The 22,500-nt window shown below is 40.5% G+C and overlaps 1 protein-coding gene and 1 non-coding gene across 7 annotated transcripts in view; both read left to right on the forward strand.

Annotated features, from left to right (window-relative positions):
- Positions 1-2,733: 2,733 nt before the first annotated feature.
- Trnat-ugu (transfer RNA threonine (anticodon UGU)) lies at positions 2,734-2,808 on the forward strand. Its single transcript has one exon. It is a non-coding gene; the product is annotated as a tRNA-Thr (tRNA).
- A 3,645-nt stretch (positions 2,809-6,453) lies between these two features.
- Positions 6,454-22,500, forward strand: part of LOC126199103 (uncharacterized) — a 116,568-nt gene continuing 100,521 nt past the window's right edge. For 5 of the 6 annotated variants that reach the window (XM_049935853.1, XM_049935854.1, XM_049935855.1 and 2 more), the window contains exons 1-3: positions 6,454-6,881; positions 7,277-7,397; positions 8,323-8,652. In XM_049935853.1, coding sequence (XP_049791810.1) covers positions 6,678-6,881; positions 7,277-7,397; positions 8,323-8,652 — 655 coding nt within the window. In that variant the 5' untranslated portion in view covers positions 6,454-6,677. The remainder of the gene's footprint in view (positions 6,882-7,276; positions 7,398-8,322; positions 8,653-22,500) is intronic. The other variant, XM_049935858.1, reaches the window with a different exon arrangement.

Raw genomic sequence — 22,500 nt, forward strand, 5'->3', positions numbered from 1 at the left:
CACACATGAGTACACGGGACATTGTGAGAGCCGGTGGACTGAGTCAAAGTAGTGTCATGCGCATACTGCATCGTCACCGTTCATGTGTCGCTACATCAGCAATTACATGGTGATGACTTTAATCATCGAGTGCAATTCTGTCAATGGGCATTAACAGAGAATGCGTTGCAGTTCTACCTTTTTACCGATGAAGCGGGTTTCACAAACCACGGGGCAGTGAATCTACGGAACATGCATTACTGGTCCATGGACAATCCTCGCTGGCTCAGACAGGTAGAGCGACAGCGACCGTGGACTGTAAATGTATGGTGCGGAAACATTGGCGACCACCTCATTGGTCCTTACTTCATTGCAGGGGCCCAAACAGCTGCATCATACATCGCGTTTCTACAGAATGATCTGCCAACGTTGCTCGAAAATGTCCCACTGGAAACGCGTCGACGTATGTGGTATCAGCATGATGGTGCACCTGCACATTCCGCAATTAACACAAGGCTGACCCTTGAAAGGATGTTCGACGGGCGTTTCATAGGACGTGGACGACGCATAAATTGGTCAGCCTGCTCTCCTGATCTTACACCTCTGGACTTCGTTCTGTGGGGTATGTTAAAGGAGAATGTGTACCGTGATGTGTCTACAACCCCAGAGGATATGAAACAACATATTGTGGCAGCCTGCGGCGACATTACACCAGATGTACTGCAGCGTGTACGACATTCATTACGCCAGAGATTGCAATTGTGTGCAGCAAATGATGGCCACCACACTGAACATCTATTGGCCTGACATGTCGGGACATGCTCTATTCCACTCCGTAATTGAAAACGGAAACCACGCGTGTACGTGTACCTCACCCCTCATGGTAATGTACATGTGCGTCAGTGAAAACGACCAATAAAAAGGTGTTAGCATGTGGACGTAATGTGCTGTTACAGTCTCTTCTGTACCTAAGATCCATCACCGTCCCCTTTGGATCCCTACGTAATTCGGTGCTCTCCGATACACACGATCGAACAGCGGAGGAGTGGTACTCAAGCATCAACTTTAGGTTACAATATCTCCGGATGTAATTAACATTTTACAATGCAACAAACGGCACTGATTACGTATTTGTTTATATGTTCAGATGTGCTAACAAAACTAACGGGGTTCCATTTAAAAAAAAGTAGGTTTGTGTTAAAAAACATACTTCCGTGCATTTTTTTATGGTTTGTATTAACCAATTACACTAGTCCCTCTCCCCACGTTCGGTCTGTGGAATCGATTCATCAGTATTTGATGTGGTTTACGAAATATATCCAGCGGTAATGTTAGGTGACTCACCCTGTATACCTCTCAAGGTCCTTAGGAAACCTAAAAAAAGACAGACGTGGTATCATCGATTCTTGTTGTTACTGCAATCTATTGCACTACCCTACGCTCCCATTTGTAAAAGCCATTGTACAAACCTTAATAAACAACTACTATTCGCTTTCGCTTTCAAGATCGCGCCAATCTCAACAGTTTAACTTACTGGCCGCTTGGCGGGATGCTGGCTCAGTAGGCAACAAAATCGTAGTGAAGTGTCACGACTTTTAAGTTAGACTGTGGTAACAATGAATTCATATAAATACATTTTCATAAAAACTAGTTATTCCACATTTACATATTCACATTCTACATATTTGAATTAACATTGAAGCATTTTATTTAACACACTATAAATTTTTTTATTGATTGTTTCAAGAGATATCTCAGCAGTTGTTATTTTCAAAGATGTAAACTCGTTGGCTTACATTTTATGTCCCTGTTGTTCTTCACTGTGTACTGTCTTGATAGGAACGTGGTTGTAATTAGATACTCTTGATGGAAGAGATGTTGAAAATGGAGCTGGTCTGTTTTTCTAGATATATATGACGGTAGTATCTGTTCCCGAAAGAACAGGTATCGTGGACGACCATGCAGCTTGCTAGAAATGAAATGATAATTAAATGGACATCCTAGCTGCAAACAGGCGTTGATGTACTTCATTGGGGACATATTAAAAATGTGTGCGCCGACCGGTACTCGAACCCGGGATCTCCTGCTTACATGGCAGATGCTCTATCCATCTCTTCTTTTTTTTTTTTTTTTTTTTTTTTTTTTTTTTTTTTTTTTTTGTCCAGCTGGGTTAATTAGTCATAACATTTCACAGTAGTACATATTTTTCATCCATCTGAGCCACCGAGGACACAGATGAATAGCGCGACTGCAGGGACTTATCCCTTGCACGCTCCCCGTGAGATCCACATTCCCAACATGTCAACACCACTACGTTTGTAGTGGCTCAGATGGATAGAGCGTCTGCCATGTAAGCAGGAGATCCCGGGTTCGAGTCCCGGTCGGTGCACACATTTTCAACATGTCCCCAATGAAGTACATCAACGCCTGTTTGCAGCTAGGATGTCCATTTAATTATCATTTCATTTCTAGCAAGCTGCATGGTCATCCACGGTAACTGTTCTTTCGGGAACAGATACTACCGTCATATATAATTAAAATATGGCTTCCTGGCCATTGACCTTCTTGTGCGAACGCACACGCTATGCCCGAACTCGTACGGGACTTGGTAGATTAATCTGCCACGAGTAATGAGTATGATGGGCAAACATCTATTAGGCGCACTACAAACGTAGTGGTGTTGACATGTTGGGAATATGGATCTCACGGGGAGCGTGCAAGGGATAAGTCCCTGCAGTCGCGCTATTCATCTGTGTCCTCGGTGGCTCAGATGGATAGAGCATCTGCCATGTAAGCAGGAGATCCCGGGTTCGAGTCCCGGTCGGGACACACATTTCAACATGTCCCCAATCAAGTACATCAACGCCTGTTTGCAGCTAGGATGTCCATTTAATTATTGTTTTTCTAGAACTGTTGAGGTGATACATATTATGTTAATAGTTCAGAGATGAAATACTGCTGAATACCATTATTTAGACGTTCAGAAACTTCATTTCATTCAAAAATCTTTGGAAGGCCCCTGCATACCACAATCCTTTCATTAGTTAATCTTTCTTCATAAGAGAGTAGTATCTGTGAAGTGCATCAAGCATTACAGAAAATAACGAGAGCACAAACGAGATAAATAACTAAGTAAAAACTTAGTATTTTAGATAAGGATGTGAAGTTTGATTCAACTTATTCAATACAACGATAAAAGTCTGTTTTGAAGATAGATCATTGATATTAAGCACTGAAGAGGCACATTAACGAAATCCATTTAATATTATACATCCAAACAACAGCTGGCACACACAGGAAGCTGATTGGCTAAAGTACACTGTTAAAGTCAAGAGAAGCTTCAATCTTTTAACAGTCTGTTAGGTCCAAAAGTTACCTATTAACCACTAATTTCAGTTATTGAAGAAGCTCCAAAAACTTCCATTCATATGAATGGACACTCCGTTGCACAGTGAAAATTTCATTCTGGAAACATCCCACAGACTGTGGCTAAGCCTTGTCTCTGCAATATCCTTTCTTCCTCTACTGCTAGTCTTGCAGATTTTGCATGAGAACTTCTGCAAAGTTAGAAGGTAGGAGACAAGGTACTGTCGGGGTAAAACTGTGAGGAAGGGTCATAAATTGTAATTGAGTAGTTCAGTCAGTATAGCACTTGCCTGTGAAAGGCAAAGGTCCTGAGTACAGGTCTTGGTCCAGCACACAGTTTCAGTCTGCCAGAAAGTATCATATCAGTGCGCACTCCACTGCAGAGTGAAAATTTCATTCTGAAAACTTTTATCTCGCCGAAAGATGCATATGGATTCACCTCTGGAATAAATTAAATGGACAATATCTTATAATAGCTTGTGTCTCACATGGAACAATCATCAGCCCAGTACTCTTTGTACTGTACACCACTGAGGAGGAGAGAATTACCCTTTCTCCTGCGAAAATCCTGCAATATGCAGACGATATTTGTGTATGTGTATCGACCAACAGGGTGGCTCAGGCAGTGTGTGAGCTGTCAAAAGTGATGGACATGCTGTATCAAACATTACACACCTGGGGGGTGCATATTTCTGTGGAAAAGTCAGTAATTGTTCCTTTCATGAAACGAACTGTAGCTGCTACTTAATTTATTTGTGCCATACGTGTTTTGACTTATCTTGTTCTAAGGCATCACCAGTGAGATGATTTGCTGATCTGTGTTTCCTCACATCTGGTCTGGAGGTCGCACTACCACTTCATTACTGCTATGTAAGCACAACTTTGCGTTTTGACCTTCTTCACACTGTTCAACTTGTTTCTCATTCTTTCCTGTGGTGTACTATGTTCTTTTGCCACTCTTTTCTGAGTGGAAAACAGTGTGAAGAAGGTCAAAACGCAAAGTTGTGCTTATATGGCAGTAATAAAAGTGGTTGTGCGACCTCCAGACCAGATGTGAGGAAACACAGATCTGCAAATCATCTCAGTGATGATGCCTTAGAACAAGATAAGGCGAAATGCATATGGGATAAATAAATTAAGGAGCACCAGGAAAAGGCAGGTTTATTTACAGAACAAGAACTGTGCCAAATTGTTTTGCCAGTGTCCAACTCCCTGCTCATAAAATACAAATAAGATACAATGCTAGGTTTCTCGGTGTTCTCTTTGATTCAAGAACAAGTTGAGGACTGCATGATCAAACTGTTGACAGTACCTGTGGAACAGCAATGAACCTCATCACACTGGTGACGAGAGAATAGTGAGGAACCCACCCCAATATTTTGTTCCCATGTGTTGAAATGTTCCCATATAGATCACAGATGCACTGTCAATAATAATGCTGCCAAGAAGTGGCTAGCACTGCTGGAGAAACTACGGTACATATGTCTATGCATTTGCTTTGGAGATAAAGTTTCCTCCTCCACTCATGCCCTTCTTTTGGACGCAACAGAAATGCCTTTACATCTTGTCAAGACTGCTGTTTACAAAGACTGGCAGAGACTTCGCATCGACTGATCACAAAGTGTGAAACACTGTCTCATATCAGGGATAATAGAAGTCTGAGGAAAACACAGTTTCTTCTCTATTAATGGTACAAACACTGGGAATAATTCTCATGAAACTGATATCCTTCTGAAGCCCCTATGTGGCCGTCACAGCTCTTCTTAGTTTATTGCTGTAGTATATATTGAGTGTTCCAGCAACAGAGCGGATATGGGCAGGTTTCACCTACAACGCACCTGGCAGAGAAGTGGGGCATCATAATTTCAAATCTATACAGAAGGCCAAAAATGATTATCGACCCTCATATGGTATGCGCTTTCTTCTGTCCACAAACTGCGGAAGAAAGGAGGTTTCAAGTAGGAGGTGACGTTTTCATATTTCTCACCGAAAAATTCACCGTTCTACAGGCAGTACAGTACACAAGATCTTTCAAAATCCCCAAAGCAGTAACAATCATAGACTCCCAAAGTGTTCTGAGATCTGTTAGCTAACGGAATTAGAACAAAGGAACTTGTTGATACAGTCTTGACCTAGTAAATCACTATAATAAAATAAAAAAGACTAATCGCACTACTGAATTCGTTTAGATTTAATCTCCTGCGGCATTTAGGATAATAGCAAAGCAGATCGTCTAGCGACAAGAGTGTTTATCAGTGGAATTCCTAAGGACAAAAGCTAGTATAGATAGACTGCGTCCTACAAGTAAAACGACAGGTGATTCTTCTGATCTATGCAGGCTTACAGCCATTCATACAAAGAGTCATGGTTTATAAAGCAAAAGTCTCAAGAAATGTAATATCGTCCATAGTGAGAATGCGTCCCAGTGAGCGCTTCCCATCCTACTGTCAATGTGGTGACCTCACGGTTAGTGATATAGATCACACACTATTTCAGTGCAAGCGCAATGAGAAAGGCAGAGTCAAATTTTTCAAGGAGATTTCGAGACTTGGCCACTGCCAACCAACCTGTTCTATTCCACTTTATGGAGATACAATCAGAAAAACATATAATGCCACAGCCAAGTTTATAACTCAAGAAAATTTAGAAACCTAAAAGGACCGCGGGTATCGATCTTACCTAAATAAATGACTTGCCTGTTTTCATATAAACAAGGAATTTGCTGTTGATTATACCTTCTACACTAATTGAAAATGCGTCACAGGAGTAATCTGAAGACGCATTTACAAATGTATCTTCAACAAAGTCTGTCTGGCTGATGTTAAATGTTATCTTGTTATAATTGTCACTTTTGAAATCATGGTGGCTAAATAGTATATGCTAGAAGACAAAAGAAAAAGAAAGATGTGGTAATTTCTGTGAAGCTATTTATCTGCTGAAATGTCCTGTTGGTAGATTTTACTTGGTCACTGGATCGTGTATGGTCGACTTGTCTATGGTCTAGGCGAGCAACCGATTGCAGCGGTATTGCTTGCAACCGAACAGAGTTTGTCTTTGCTTGCGATGGATACTTTGAGTACGATGCAATTGGCGTTCGTCTAAAGTCGGTCTCTTGACACGTTTATTGTTGTTCTGTTTACTATCTCTGCCTTGAGCGGTAAATTTGTTGTAGTTTCGATCATCGCATTAGCCTGCTAAGTGTATCTTTTTAAGGAAGAATTCCCGAGATCCGTAATAAGTTTGTACTTCAACAAGTGGTTTTTCTACCCAGAAATAGCTTCCGCATAGGCAATATTGTACTTCCGTGTTTCATTGCATATTTTTATGGAAATATGGATTCGTATAAGGCATTATGCGAAATATGTGGTATCAGTTTTACGTTCAGGAAGGATTTATACAGACATTTGAGAGTATTTCACGACATGGACGTAAATTTAGATAAGGATAAAGAAACATGCGACTTGTGTGATAAAAAGTTTTCGACTATCGCTGCCCTCGAGCGTCACAAGAAAACTCACAGACCCGCTCCACAAAAAGTACGTAAAATATATCATTTTACAGAGAAATGTTTAAGTTTTGATGTAAAATGTTAATTTTCTTTGAAAGCAATACTTCATTCCATGTGTTTTGCGAGATTTGTGTCAGGTGAAAGGGCATTGTGAGTTGTTGTTGAAGTGAGCTACTGTGTTACCATTCTAGCTCAATTTTTTTTTTTTTTTCTTCCTAAATAGCGCACTCGAACTAATAAACTCCCTGTACATGTTGTTTTTAATTCTGTATTTTTCTTTGTATTGTTGGCCAATTAATTTACCTGGTTAGCGGTAAATAGGTGTTTTAATTTCGTAAATGTTGCTTTGTGTTATGCTGTGCACATTTGTGCTCAGAATTGGTGGCCCCTTTGAATTGTATAACCTCCTTTGTTGTTTTTAAGCTGTCGTGCACGGAGTGTGATGACTTCATATGTCGTACGAGGGAGGAGCTAAGAGGTCACCTGGAATGTGAGCATGGAATAAGTATGGAAACTAAAGAACTGGAGTTTGATTCAATGGAACGTAAGGAAGCACAATACGTCTGTGCACTATCACTTTCGAAATGAATACATGCTTGCTGTGTTTTGAACTTGCATACTATGGTTACTTCCATTCTTTGATGGCATATGGAATTATTTTCTGGGGAAATCAACCTCTTGCAAAGAAAATATTCATTGCTCAGAAGCGTGTTGTAAGAGTGATGTCTGGTGTAGATCCTAGATGCAGCTGCAGAAGCCTATTCCGGAATCTGGGAATTCTTACAACTACTTCTCAATATATATACTCACTTATGTGTTTCATAAGTAAAAACACTGATTTATACAAATGTAACAGTGAATACCATCAGTATAACACAAGGAGGAAACATGATTTCCACACTGAAGGTAAAAATTTGAAGATTGTGCAGAAGGGTGTACAGTCCTCTGGTATAAAGATATTTAATGCTCTTCCTCCAGAAATCAAATGTGAAATTGCCAACAAATCTACATTTAAAGAGCTTCTGAGGCAATTTCTTTTAGCCATGTCATTTTACAGTTTGGAAGAGTTTATGAAACACAGTGAGAAACGGCCTTAAAATAAGATGTATTATCATATAAATTGAACATTAAGCTGAACATTCTTGTCACATATGTAACTCTTTTAGTGTTAACTGCTTATATTTAACAGTCTGGGTTATATGACCTTTTCAGGTTTAATTTACTTTGTTTTATACCTTTAATCTGTAGGTCTAAGGATTCTCATTCCATTATATTGTGTTATGGATCATTGTAGTGGTTAAGTAACTTTATATTCTTTACCTGTAAACATAGTGTACAAGTACTTGTCATTGACAATGTAAAAATTGACACACACTACATCCATGTGAAATTGTCACAGTTGGATCCATTGTGTAAGAAATAAATAAATAAATAAATAAATAAATAAATTAGATTAATTTCATTTTCAGAGTTTCTGCAGTGGAAATTGAAGATGGAGGGTGATGCGAAAGTTTTCTTTACAAAGAGAACTGGTGAAAGGATGGTTGACAGTGAGAAATCCCGTTTATACTACATTTGCCACCGTTCGCGATCTGCCGTGAAAAGTGGTTTTGGCAAAAGATTGAGAGCATCAAACAAAATTGACCAAACGTGTCCAGCATCCTTGATAGTGACAAAGATGCCATCAGGCAAAATAAGTGTCAAATGTTACATGACCCACACAGGTCATAACTTTTCTGTGGGGCCTCTCCATTTTGCTCATGCTGACAGAGCAATGGTTACTGGCCAAATAGTACTTGGTAAGTAATAATTGGACTAACATCACAGTGATCTTATAAATATTAGCCTGGTTGACAGGTCATAAATGAAATTTTAACTAAAAACATGAAGACAGTGTGCTTGTTTGCAATTACCCCTAATGGTCAACATTTGGAACACCACCCCCCCCCCCTCGCCGTTGACATTACACACACACACACACACACACACACACACACACACACACACACACACACACACACACTCATCTGCTTTGATCTCTGGAGTAAGTGCCTCGTGTTGTGTGTGATATCAAGGTGGTGGTGTTTGTCAGCTCGTGTTTGTAGATTGTGTGTTGTAGTATCTCGTGACTATTTCAAAGTTGTTTGTGTTAGGTATGTTAGTGAGTCAGTGCTCACTCATTGTGTGAACTTGAGATTGCAATAGTGTGTGCTACAGCAGTATCGAGTTACTTTGACTTTACATTTTGGGGTTATGCATTCATGTTTGAGTAATATGTTGTTGGTGCCTTATGTTTCTTACACTCCAGAATATAATTATGTTTTTCAGTTAGCAATGGATATGACGGAGGAGATTGTCATTCATTGCTGGTTGCATTAGGAGATGACTCGATGTGAGCAGGGTATTGACTTGATTGTGGAATGTGCTTGGTGCAAGGTTTGTCGTGAACGTACATAGTTGACCTAAGTCCCTGTTTCCTTTGCCAGGAAATGTTATATGTGGCGGTGTCAGTGATAATGTGTCGTGTTCCATATCTAGAGAGATCTGGACTGAGAAATCTAGGGTCACCATCCAGGATATTTAGTTTATTATTCTTTCACCATTCTTGTATTTATCTCTGTACACATGAGACTGGAATGAGTGCTTTTAGTGTTTTAGATTGGTGTTGGTTTTGTAGGGAAGTGTGTTGTGAATACAGGGATAAGTTGGCAGAGCTGGGGGTGATTGTGGAAATCCATGATCAAAGTTTGGGAAAAGGAAGTATGGGAGGGGTTCAGAAGTTGCCATTTGGCGCTTCAGAAAGGAACTAAAAGGTTTTTAGTTTGTGTGGCTGAGGAATTCAGTGAGGAGGGGGCTGCTGTAGTTTGATAAATTTTCATCATATAACACTGTAGGGGAAAAGGATGTATGATCATTTAGTTTTTGATCAGTGTTTTGATTTTAAAAATTATAGTACTGTGGTAGGTACCAATACAATAGAGGTGTTGGGGGTATCAAATCCTTTACATGAAGGGGAAGACGCACTCTTCCACCTTGCAGTCACACATGAGTACTACTGTCAAAAGAGGGTACTGAATAAAAATGTGTTTTGTTGTTTACTGAAGGCAGTAGGGGAAAATATATAGGCCAATGATTGTGAGTTGAGTAGGGTGGGGTTGGAAAGGGGGGGAGGGGGAATTGTGGAGAATGGGGAAGGTTTTTTGGGATTAGGTCAGTTGGGTTGATGCATTATTTAGTTTCAGACGTACCATATTGTATTCCAACTCAGTGAAAAGTCAGAGAACTGAAAACATCGTCTTGCATTGACATCATCAGGTGGATTAATTTTCCTTATAATTTTGTCCTGTGTGAACAGAATTTCATCACATTTTGCAGGCCATTTCCAATATTGACCAGCATGCTCCATTTCACTGATTAGGTAAGAATTTCCAAAAATTGCATGTGCTTCTTCAGCATAAGATTTACCATCATATTCTACTTTGTACCAGTCTCCAACTTTCACACTTTCTATAGTTTCTTTAGTATGATGATCTGCAGCAAGGAAATTCTTTGGAGACAACAGATATGTTTGTAGTACTCCTTTCTTGTAGTGAAAGCAGTGAATGCTTGTTATTTTTGGTATTGACGATGCTGAAGAAAATATTTTAGCCAGATAAAGTTTCACTTTGAGACCTCGAATTTCATCAGTGGACATATGAAAAACCCTCATAGTTTTGGTGCTTGCAACTGACTGTGCAAAAGCTAATGCATCACCTGCTATGAATTTTCACTTTTTTACTACATTCCACACTTGCCATTTCGCAACTGCACCAATTCCATGTACAGCTCCTTTACTGTGGGATGTAGCAAAAAAGTTCAGTTTGATTTCCAAATTTTGGAACATTTGAAGTTGAGGTACAGCAGCAGTAATATACTTGTTTTGAAATTGTGAGGCAGGTCCATCTGACCAAATTGAAATTACATTCAAATTTTCAGTTATAGTTGACCAGAGATGCAATCACAGTATCCTTGGAATGGGTTAAACTGTCTGAAACAGCAGCAGCTTGAGAACCTGAATGCCACAGTGACACAGTAAAAATACTAACTTGTGCTTGTGATTGTGCACTTCGCAAATCATCTTGATGAACAGAAGTGTAGTTTTCAGCAAAATCAATGTGCAGCAATGCAAACTCCTTATAATCTTCGCTCAGAACCATTTCTTTTTGCTGATAATAAGATGCAGACTGAGTTACTTGTACAGCAATGAAGAAGAAATTAAGGAATTATGGAGATTATGTATTTTGCTATATCAGCTGCAGAGCCTTCTTCTTTGACTATAATAATTTTAGTGTCGTTTTCTTCCATCTTCCAAACATACCATGATAAAGTTACAATTTCCAGCTTGTGAGTTTTATAGGTTTCATTGAAACCTGTACTATTTTGATTTGTCTCACTTTCATTCCGCCAACAAAGCTCACTGGGTGTCTGGCATATGATGGTTGATACAAATGTGTTACTGTAAGCTGGGATATTATCATGTTTCTTATAAAGGTTTCTGATAGCATTTATGAAATTTTCATGATATTTGCACAAACATACATTATGGGGTAATTTGCTTCTTAATTGAACATGTAGTGGCTGTACTTCTGCAAACTTAGATTTCCCAATTTGAACTTCAGGATGTTCCTATTTCAATACCCCGTATGTTTCCATGATTGACATGACTAAGTGATAAATATGAGCAGTCCTTTTCTCATTATTTTCTCTGATCACTATTGTATCCTGTGTACCTGATGACTGACTGACTGACTTCGTCATGATAGTAGGAACCAGTTACCAAGTCTCTAGTTTGAGAACTAAGGCCTCTATTTTGTGGCTTACTGCTAAGACTGGGTCTTTCAGACTTCCTATCTGATTAGTTTCCACACTGAACAGCTCACGAACAACTAAGGCTTTATGTCATCGTGAAGATGGAAAAAAAGGTCGGCTTGAGCCGCGGCTTTACGTAGAGCACTATGTGACTTACACAATGACAAAGCTGCTTTACTAGGTTGCTGATCTTACATTGTGCTTTGTTTTCTAAATCTCTCCCTAGTTTTAGCTCTTCTTTCTTCTAATAACAATCATTGCTTTTGTGGACTCAACTGCCGGAACTTTTGTTTCTGCTTCTGTTGACTTTTTCTAACTTCTTCCAGGTGCTTCGCCTTAAATTCTTCACATTTTCCTACCTTCTTTTCTGTCTTTCTACTTCTGATAGAGTATCCTATTCTTTTAACCTTAAAAAAATATAACTGTGACTTAGATTATGTGGCTCATGTTACACATTTAATTTTGCATTTTTACAATATTGATTGAAATTGGGAAATTTTTAATAATGGTATTAGTTATGCATTGAAACAAAGAAGTAAATTATTGAACAAGATGAATTTAGCTCTTAACATTCCTTTTAATATGAAAACTTAATTACATGGAAGTGGCTCATGTTACATGGAAGTTCATGTTGTATTATATTATACAGTGTGATTCAAAAAGAATACCACAACTTTAGGAATTTAAAACTCTGCAACGACAAAAGGCAGAGCCAAGCACTATCTGTCGGCGAATTAAGGGAGCTATAAAGTTTCATTTAGTTGTACATTTGTTCCCTTGAGGCGCTGTTGACTAGGCGTCAGCGTCAGTTGATGCTAAGATGGCGACCGCTCAACAGAAAGCTTTTTGTGTTACTGAGTACGGCAGAAGTGAATCGACGACAGTTGTTCAGCATGCATTTCCAACGAAGTATGGTGTTAAACCTCCTGATAGGTGGTGTATTAAACGTTGGTATAAACGGTTTACAGAGAATGGGTGTTTGTGCAAAGGGAAAAGTTCCGGACGGCCGAGAACGAGTGATGAAAATGTAGCACGCATCCAGCAAGCATTTGTTCGCAGCCCAGGAAAATCGACTCGCAGAGCTAGCAGAGAGCTGCAAATTCCACAATCAACTGTATGGAGAGTCCTACGAAAAAGGTTAGTTGTGAAACCTTATCGTCTGAAATTGGTTCAAGCACTGTCTGCAGCTGATAAGATTAAAAGAATCGATTTCTGTGATTTTATCCTTGCTCAAATGGAAACAGATGAATCTTTTGTTTCAAAGATTGTGTTTAGTGATGAAGCAACTTTCCACACTAATGGGAAAGTCAACCGTCACAATGTCTGTATATGGGGCACTGAGAATCCGCGGGAAACAACTCAGTATGAACGTGACTCGCCTAAGGTGAACGTTTTCTGTGCCATTTCAGCCAATAAAGTTTTTGGTACCTTTTTCTTCGAAGGTGCTACTGTAACTGGACTACAGTATCTGGAGATGTTAGAGAATTGGCTGTTCCCTCAGCTCGAACAAGAAGCACAACAATTCATATTTCAGCAGGATGGAGCGCCACCACATTGGCACTTATCTGTCCGTAACTAGCTGAACATCAACTACCCGAGGCGATGGATCGGCCGCCAGGCAGCCCGTGACAGAGCACTTCATCACTGGCCTCCAAGAAGCCCTGATCTTACCCCCTGCGATTTTTTCTTATGGGGATATGTTAAGGATATGGTGTTTCGGCCACCTCTCCCAGCCACCATTGATGATTTGAAACGAGAAATAATAGCAGCTATCCAAACTGTTACGCGTGAGTGAGTGTGGAACGAATTGGAGTATCGGGTTGGTATTGCTCGAGTGTCTGGAGGGGGCCATATTGAACATCTCTGAACTTGTTTTTGAGTGAAAAAAAACCTTTTTAGATACTCTTTGTAATGATGTATAACAGAAGGTTATATTATGTTTCTTTCATTAAATACACATTTTTAAAGTTGTGGTATTCTTTTTGAATCACCCTGTATATCCCAACCTGTAATTTATGTACTTTGATTTTATACTATCTATGCAATACATTAGGGTATGTAACTGTAATATAAATAATGATATACTAATTCTTACCTGCCAATTAGTTGAAGTGAATGTCAAAAATCACCAATAATTCACACTTCCATCACATGAACGACATATGGTCTTTTATAAATGGCTCCATACAGTAAAAAGTCCAGCCTTTTCAATCAGTGTATAAAAAGTACCCAATTTTTAACATTTAAAAATTGTAAGTGTGTCCTACTTTATATGGAATATCCCTTCAGGAGTTGCTTCCTGCTGACTTGCCGACAAGTAAAACAGTTCCGGAATATCGTGCTTGCATGTAAGTAAACAGTGAATGGCAATGAAACATTCTGTGCACAGACAAACCCCATTTCAATATCTAGGGACATGTCAATATGCAGGATTGCAGAATAAGGGCAACAGAAAATCTGCACATATATCAACCAGTACCACTTCATCTCCAGTGGTGTGGGTTGGTGGCATCATTTATCATAGGGCCACCTTTTTTTGAGGAGAAGAGTGGTGAGGGTCCTGTTACATTTACTCTCACTGGTTATGAGAGTCTTTTGTGCACCAGCATCATTCCAACCCTTCAGCAGTGTGGCTGGGATAATTGGCATGTGTGGGTGTTGGAGAAAGCAATTCCTTTATTCCCACATACATTTAGCAATAACTTAACACTACACACATGAATGAATTGTGTAGACATGAACAGCACGGAATAATTAACTAAAGCTAAGGCAAAGAATAGCTATATCACTGCACGTTAATTAACACTTCACGGAATGTTTATGAAGCACTGTACACTTGTAGGGATCGATTGTCAGAAATAGGTCACTACATGACTCCCCCCTTTAATGCTAACGATACCGCAGATTGAATTTCACACACCATCCAGCTCTTGTAACTACTTCTTTCTTGAAACCTGGCGGTGCGTCAGTGGTTGTGTCAGGGAGTGGTGTAGTAGTCCTCGACGTCAGTCTTGGTGTTGCAGCGACTGGTGTTCGCTGAGTGTTGTGTTCATGGGGTATAGGAACACATGTTGTAGCTTCTCCTGTCTTCTCTGGTTTGTGTTCAGTGGTAGTTGTGGTGTCTGTTGCGTCCAGAAATGCAGGCTTGATACGGTCCACTGCAACTGTGGTGGGTGTACCGTTAATCATTATGCGGAAAGTATTGGTATCCCTACTGACTACCAGATATGGTCCGTCATATGGTGGCTGCAGTGGTTTACGCACAGTATCATTGCGTAAGAATACATGCGTGCACTTGTCTAGCTCCGCAAAAACGAACGAGTGTCTTCCCAGCTGGTTTCTGGGCATTGTTGGTCTCAATTGGCGTATATGCTCTCTTAATCCTGTGGCGAATTCTGAGGCTGTGGTTGTATCATCTACCATGCTGTGCAGAAATTCTCCAGGTAGGCGTAACGTTTGTCCATACACCAGTTCTGCTACTGTTGCTTTCAGATCACTTTGAATGACGTTCATAGACCCAGAAGTACGATAGGTAATATCTCTGTCCAATTCGGTGTTGCGTGACATCTCAGTGCTGCCTTTAACTGTTGATGAAGACGCTCAACCATGCCATTTGATGCGGGGTGGTATGCCGTGGTGCGTATGCGTTTTGTACCTAGTAACATAGCCAATGCTTTGAAAACGTAGGCTTCAAATTGTTGTCCTTGATCAGTTGTAATTCTCAGTGGAACTCCAAAGCGGGCAATCCAACCACGAAAAAATGTTTGAGCTATAGTTCTGCAGTGATGTCCTTCATTGGAAATGCCTCAGGCCACCTAGAAAATCTGTCAATCACCGTGAGGCAATAACTGTAGCCTTCCGATGTCGAGAGTGGGCCGATGATGTCAACATGCACATGGTAAAAATGCTGATTTGGTGGAAGAAATGTGCCTAATGGTGCCCTGACATGCTGTGTGATTTTATTCCTCTGGCACACCAAGCATTGCTTCACAAATGTTTTACAGTCTGTGTGCATACATGGCCATACAAATTTTTGTTTGACCAATCTGAGTGTGGCTCTTGCTCCTGGGTGTGACAGATTGTGCATTGATGCAATTGCCTGTGTTCTGAATTGCTGTGGCACAAATGGACGTATCTTTCATCTTGATACGTCACAGTACAACTCAATGCTTGCTTCAGAAAATGTCATGAGCTGTAGCATCAATCCTTTCTCTTGTTGCAATAGATCATGCAACTCACTATCACATTGTTGCGCATGCGCGAGGGCATCGTAATCAATGGCCTTTGTCACTGCTTCCACCTGTGCGATGTCATCTGCTACTGTAGACACTGCTTCTATGCAAGAAAGTGCATCAGCTGGAACATTTAGCTTCCCTTCCACATACACAATGCGGGTCGTGAACTGGCTGATAGATTCTAAGTGTCGCAGCTGCCTGGGCGATGCTTTCTCTGGCTTTACCTTAAAGGCATAGGTAAGCGGTTTATGATCTGTGTAAATCGTGAACTGTCGCCCTTCTAATGGGTGTCTGAATTTTTTTACTGCCGCATAAGCTGCGTACAGCTCACGGTCATATGTTGCCCAACATTGCTGAGATGGTGACAACTTATGACTATAAAATGCAATGGGCTGCCATAACTGATCAATTTGTTGCTGAAGTATGGCACCAATGGCAGTGGACGAACCATCAACCATGAGAGCGAGTGGAGCATGCGCGACCGGGTGTGCTAATTGCGCGGCCTCTGCTATAGCTTTTTTTATAGTGTGAAACGCGGTGTCTGCCTCGATAGTCCAATGCACACTGTGGTTAGGTTTAGGTGCGCCTTTAAGTAGTTCATTCAATGGTGCAGTTATCAGTGCATGATTGCGAATGAAGCGTTGGTAGAAATTCACTACTCCAATGAATCGTCGTAATTCTCTGACTGTGACAGGGCGGGGGTATTTGTTTATGGCCTCTACTTTACTATGTGGCGGTCGAATACCCTGTGCATTCACCAAATATCCTAGAAAGTGGACCTCTTTCTCACCAAAAACACACTTGGCAGGATTAATTACTAGTCCATGTGTTCGTAGGCGGTCAAACACTTGTGCCAAATGCTGTAAGTGCTCCTCTTTTGTTGCAGACATCACCAATAAATCATCTATATACACATAGCAAAAATCTAAATCTCTTGTAACCTCATCCATAAAACGTTGGAAGGTCTGGGCGGCATTACATAGTCCAAATGGCATTCGGGTGAATTCAAATAGACCGAATGGTGTTGTCACCGCTGTTTTAGGAATGTCTTCTGCAGCTATAGGGATCTGATAGTAAGCTCGAACTAGATCAGTGGTAGAAAAAATAGTCTTACCATGAACATTTGCAGAAAAGTTTTCTATATGTGGAACTGGGTACCGGTCTGGAATGGTCCTTGCATTGAGTTGGCGATAATCACCGCAGGGGCGCCATCCATTCTTCTTTTTAGGCACGATGTGAATTGGGGATGCCCAACTGCTACTAGAAACTCTGCAGATACCTTGTGACAGCATGCTGCGAAATTCCTGCTTTACTACTTTTAGCTTTTCGGCCGTTAAACGTCTAGGCCGAGCGTGATTTGGCGGCCCTGGTGTGGTCAAAATGTGGTGGACGATTGTATGTCGCCTGTGATTGTGCGTACCTCTAGTGGTGTGATATAACGGACTTTTCCTGTTGTATGCAGACTAGTAGTCAAATCTATTAGTCGCTGGCATCGCAGATCTGGCAGTAAGTCGTAGAAGGACAAAAAATCTGCTCCGATAATAGGCTGTGATATATCTGCCACTGTAAATTGCCATTCAAACACACGGCGTAGCCCCAAGTTAAGGAATAATGTTACTCGACCGTATGTTCTAATTTTGGAGTCATTGGCGGCGTATAGATAACAGTCGTCAAAGCTCCGGCGTGATAGGCGGTTTGCTGGATATACGGACACTCCTGCGCCTGTATCGACGAGAAACTGTAGTTTTGTTTCGCGGTCTGTCACAAAAAGTCGGCGAGTGTTTGCACTGGAAGTTATCGCTGCAACGGTGTCTGCTTCACGTTTCCACTTGCAAGGTGGCGTACACTTTCGTGCATCATTACCAAATGTCTTGTGGTACCAGCATAAGTTCTGTAGTGATGGTGATCGATCGCGACTTCGTGACCGTCGGCAGCGTGGCCGTTGGCGGTTGTGCGTTGTTTGTAATGTGGTCAACTCTGCCAGTTGTGATTGTAGGGAGACTAACGTCACTGTGGGCGAATTTTCTTGTTGTGGCGTTAATGTTGAGACACTGGATGTGGGATACATTTCAATTAACCTGTCGGCCGTTTGTGCCAGTGCGTTTAAATCGCCTGCACATACCGTGAGAATTTTTTGAGTATCTGACGGCAACCGAGACAACCATATATTTTGTAGCACATCATCAGTTACAGTGTTATTTGCCAGTGTGCACAAACGTCCTAAGAGTTGAGATGGAGTGCGATCTCAGAGTTCTTCAGTGCGCAGTAGCTTCTCTAGCCGTTTTGCCTCTGATTGTGACAAACGCGTTATTAATGCATTTTTAATGGATGCATAACGTTCGGTAACCGGTGGTGCGGCTAGGATATCTTGTACTTCTGCTGCTAGATCTTCTGTAAATGCTGCAACCACATAGCTGTACTTAGTTTTGTCTGCCGATATTTGTGCGAGGACGAACTGGCTTTCTAACTGGGCAAACCACAATAGAGGATTATGTAACCAGAATGGTGGAGGTTTTATCGTCACCCTGTTAATTGCACTGCTGGCTTCAGGTTGAATTGAGACTGGCGAATCGGTCATCGTGCTGAAACGAGCGCGACGCGACTGGCGCGGAAGTTACAAACGTGAACGTTGCAGAACTTCGTTAAATGCTGAAGCCGACGCGGATGTTACGTAGTCGTCGGGATCACCAAATGTGGGTGTTGGAGAAAGCAATTCCTTTATTCCCACATACATTTAGCAATAACTTAACACTACACACATGAATGAATTGTGTAGACATGAACAGCACGGAATAATTAACTAAAGCTAAGGCAAAGAATAGCTATATCACTGCACATTAATTAACACTTCACGGAATGTTTATGAAGCACTGTACACTTGTAGGGATCGATTGTCAGAAATAGGTCACTACACATGCAAGAGCGTGCTGCTCCACACTTGCACAGCTAGTAGAGTGGCAGAGACCGGATTATATGCATTTGCATGTTGCATATGCATTTGCTCTTTGGCTCCTTTTCACCGGTTATTGCATATTTTCACTCTTATACTATATTTTAAAAATTTAGGCGGGCTGTTCCTAGCTCGATCTAGTTTTGATGTCTCACAAATTGACTGCTACCTAGAACTACGTCCAATCACTGATCAAGAGGCCACTGACTAGCAAAATCATTACAGAAGAGAAACAGGAATAGGCACACAGTCAATGTTCCCGCATCCGTGCCCCAGTTAATCCCCTCTGCTGTCATATTGTACACACCAGCAATAATTAAATTAAACTACACAAGCTTTTAGTTGCACATCCATTGTTTCAGTTTAGCGAACTATTTGCTTGTACATAGTTGAACATGTTTACATGTGTAGTGTGTAACATGTTGTGTGCCATGCCGCCCAAAAAAATAAACAGTGTTACCGAGTGAGGTGGTGCAATGGTTAGCACACTGGACTTGCATTTGGGAAGACAATAGTTCAATCCCGCATCTAGCCATTCTGATTTAGGTTTTCTGTGATTTCACTAAATCGCTTCTGGCAAATGCTGAGATGGTCCCTTTGAAAGGGCACGGCTAACTTCCTTCCCCAACCTTCCCTAATCCGATGACCTCACTGTTTGGTCTCTTCCACCAAATCAACCCAAGAAACGTTGTTTTGTGAACAGCTGACCAGCCTGGAACATTTACGTATGACGAAATTGTTTTCTGTTGTTGAGTTTGAGAGGCCATACAATATATTCTCTTTCTTCGATGTTTTGAAACTGAAATTTAAATTATGTGCACAATGTATTTAATAATGTTATGGTCGCAATATTTTATTTGCTGGAAATAAGTGTGTGTGCCATCTTGATCACATCATGGGTCAAAGCAGACAGGTAGAATCATAGATGTTGGTATTGCCCACAACTATAGCCCATAAAGTGACTTCATACATAATTTTCAAAATAATTGCACAAATGTTCTATAGAATATGCTATTAACTCTAGCTCATCTGATAAGGGTAAAGTCTGTTCATGAATTTAGTGGTGGTGTTAAGGAGGTATCTACAAAAAGGATTCCTCAAATATGTAAATGCTGATGCTCTTGCTATTAACACGGTAAGGTAAGGGTATAAATGAAAGAAGCATAGGCAAATCAGGAGAATCCTTTTCGGTTATTCAAAAGTTACACGAGTTCATACGAATACTATAGTAATGAATAAACTGCATAACAGACAAAATTACCACAAAATAAACAACATTTACAGCACACATTTTAAATTTTCCTGAGACTTTAATATGCTTTCAAAAGCAATAGTGTATCTGCAAGACATATGAGGCCCTGCACCAACGACAATTTGTGGGAATGGCTATCCCGACATTTGCTCAGACCACCTCCATGATGCCATCCTCCACTACTGATAGGCTCACAAGGAATCCCTTGAGTGCAAAGTCGCAAGCTCAATCTTTAGTAATACTCATTTAAAAGTGTTAGATTATGACAGGAAAAATGTTCACTGCTAATGACTCGCCATGTGTATCAGGAGGGCAATAGAAAATGAGTATCTGAGAGGTGCAGAGATCAACCTTCTGCAGGATGTATGTATTGCACTTCATGAAATGGACATCATCGACATTCAAGAAATGTTCAGAACAAACCATTACCATGCTCCATGAACACTGATGGAAAAATAGCGCACCACAGTGATTAGAAAGGTTCACACCAGGATTGAAGGTGAACTCCTTGGAAGCTACAAACTGTACAGGACATTCAGCTAGGTATCTTCTCTGAAAGAATGCATATAGAATCATATTGAGTGGTGAGAACTGTTGAAATGTGACAGTATGTTACTGAACGTGAAACAGTCTGTCGTGGAGCTTATTTTGAAACTGGCTCTCACTTAATGTGTGGCTGCAGGTACTGCAATAATATGTTCTATAGGCACAAATAAAAACTAAAATAAAATAAAAAAATAAAACCATCCAAGGGTTGGATTTGTCCAGTGATTCTAGGTAGTATGAATTGCAATGTCACACACTTCTCAGGAGGGATAGTTTGCTCTAAAAGAGTATGATCTTTATAAGCAGACCACGAATCAAGAAAAAGAAAGTTACTTTGACCAGCTGTTTGCCAAAAGCAGTTCTCTTACACCTATTTTCCCACTTTTGCTTGTTGTGACATAATTATTCCATACTACCCTTGCAAGATCTCGCACAGGAGAGAGAATAGTAAGGTGCAGAGCACCTTCAGCTTCTCGCAGCACAATAAATAACTTTCCAGCCACTTTATCATCCAGATTAACAGTCAGCATAATTGTATACGAATGTGTTAAGGCATTGATGTTAATTGATCTTGATGCAACTCTACATCTACTTGTACATGTATACTCTGCAAATAACACTTAAGTGTCTGGGAGATGGTTCATCAAACTACCTTCACAAAAATTCTCTGTTGTTCCACTCTCAAACAGCATGAAGAAGAAATAAACACCTACATCTTCCTATGTGAGCTCTGATTTCTCTTATTTTATTATAATGATCATTTCTGCATACGTAGGTCGGCATCAATAAAATATTTTCGCATTTGGAGGAGACGGTGACTGAGATTTCGTAGGGAGATTCCGCAACGAAAGCCACCTTTGTTTTAATGGTGTCCATCTCAAATCCTGTATCATGTCAGTGACATTCCTCCCCCCCCCCCCCTTTTTCTCAATAGTATAGTACAGAACATGGTTCTTTTCTTTGAACATTCTCGATGTACTCTGCTAATCCTATCTAGTAAAGATCGCAGATTGCGCCGCAGTACTCCGAAAGAAAACGGACAAGTGTGGTGTTGGCAGTCTCTTTAGTAGATCTTTACATTTTCTAAGTGTTCTGCCAATGAAACACAATCTTTGGCTTCCCTTCCTCAAACATTTTCTATGTGTTCTTTCCAATTTAAATTGTCATAATTCCAATTCCTAGGTATTTAGTTAAATTTATGGCCTTTAGATTAGACTGATTTAATCATGTAACCAAAGTTTTAACAGATTCCTTTTAGTATTCACGTGAATACCTCGCACTTTTCATTATTTAGGGCAATTGCCAATTTTCACACCATTCAGATATCTCTTCCAAATTGTTTTGCAATTTGTTTTGATCTTCTGATGAGTTCACTTGAAGATAAATGACAGCATCATCTGCAGACAACCTAATACGGGTGCTCAGATTGTCTCCTAAATTGTTTATATAGATAAGGAACAACAGAGGGCTTATAACACTATCTTGGGGAACACCAGAAATCACTTCTGTTTCACTCGAGATCTTCTGTTAGTTATTGCAAACTGTTTTTTCTGGTTGGAAATCACGAATCCACTCACATAACTGAGATGATATTGCATAAGCATGCAGTTTCAGTGCAAGCTACTTGTGTGGTATAGTGTCAAAAGCCTTTTGGAAATCTAGAAATACAGAATCAATTTGAAATCCCTTGTCTATAGCATTCAGCTCTCTCTCTCTCTCTCTCTCTCTCTCTCTCTCTCTCTCTCTCTCTCTGTGTGTGTGTGTGTGTGTGTGTGTGTGTGTGTGTGTGTGTGTGTGTGTGTGTGTGTGTGTGTAG

Source organism: Schistocerca nitens, chromosome 8 (genome assembly GCF_023898315.1).
Source record: "Schistocerca nitens isolate TAMUIC-IGC-003100 chromosome 8, iqSchNite1.1, whole genome shotgun sequence".
Taxonomy (NCBI): domain Eukaryota; kingdom Metazoa; phylum Arthropoda; class Insecta; order Orthoptera; family Acrididae; genus Schistocerca; species Schistocerca nitens.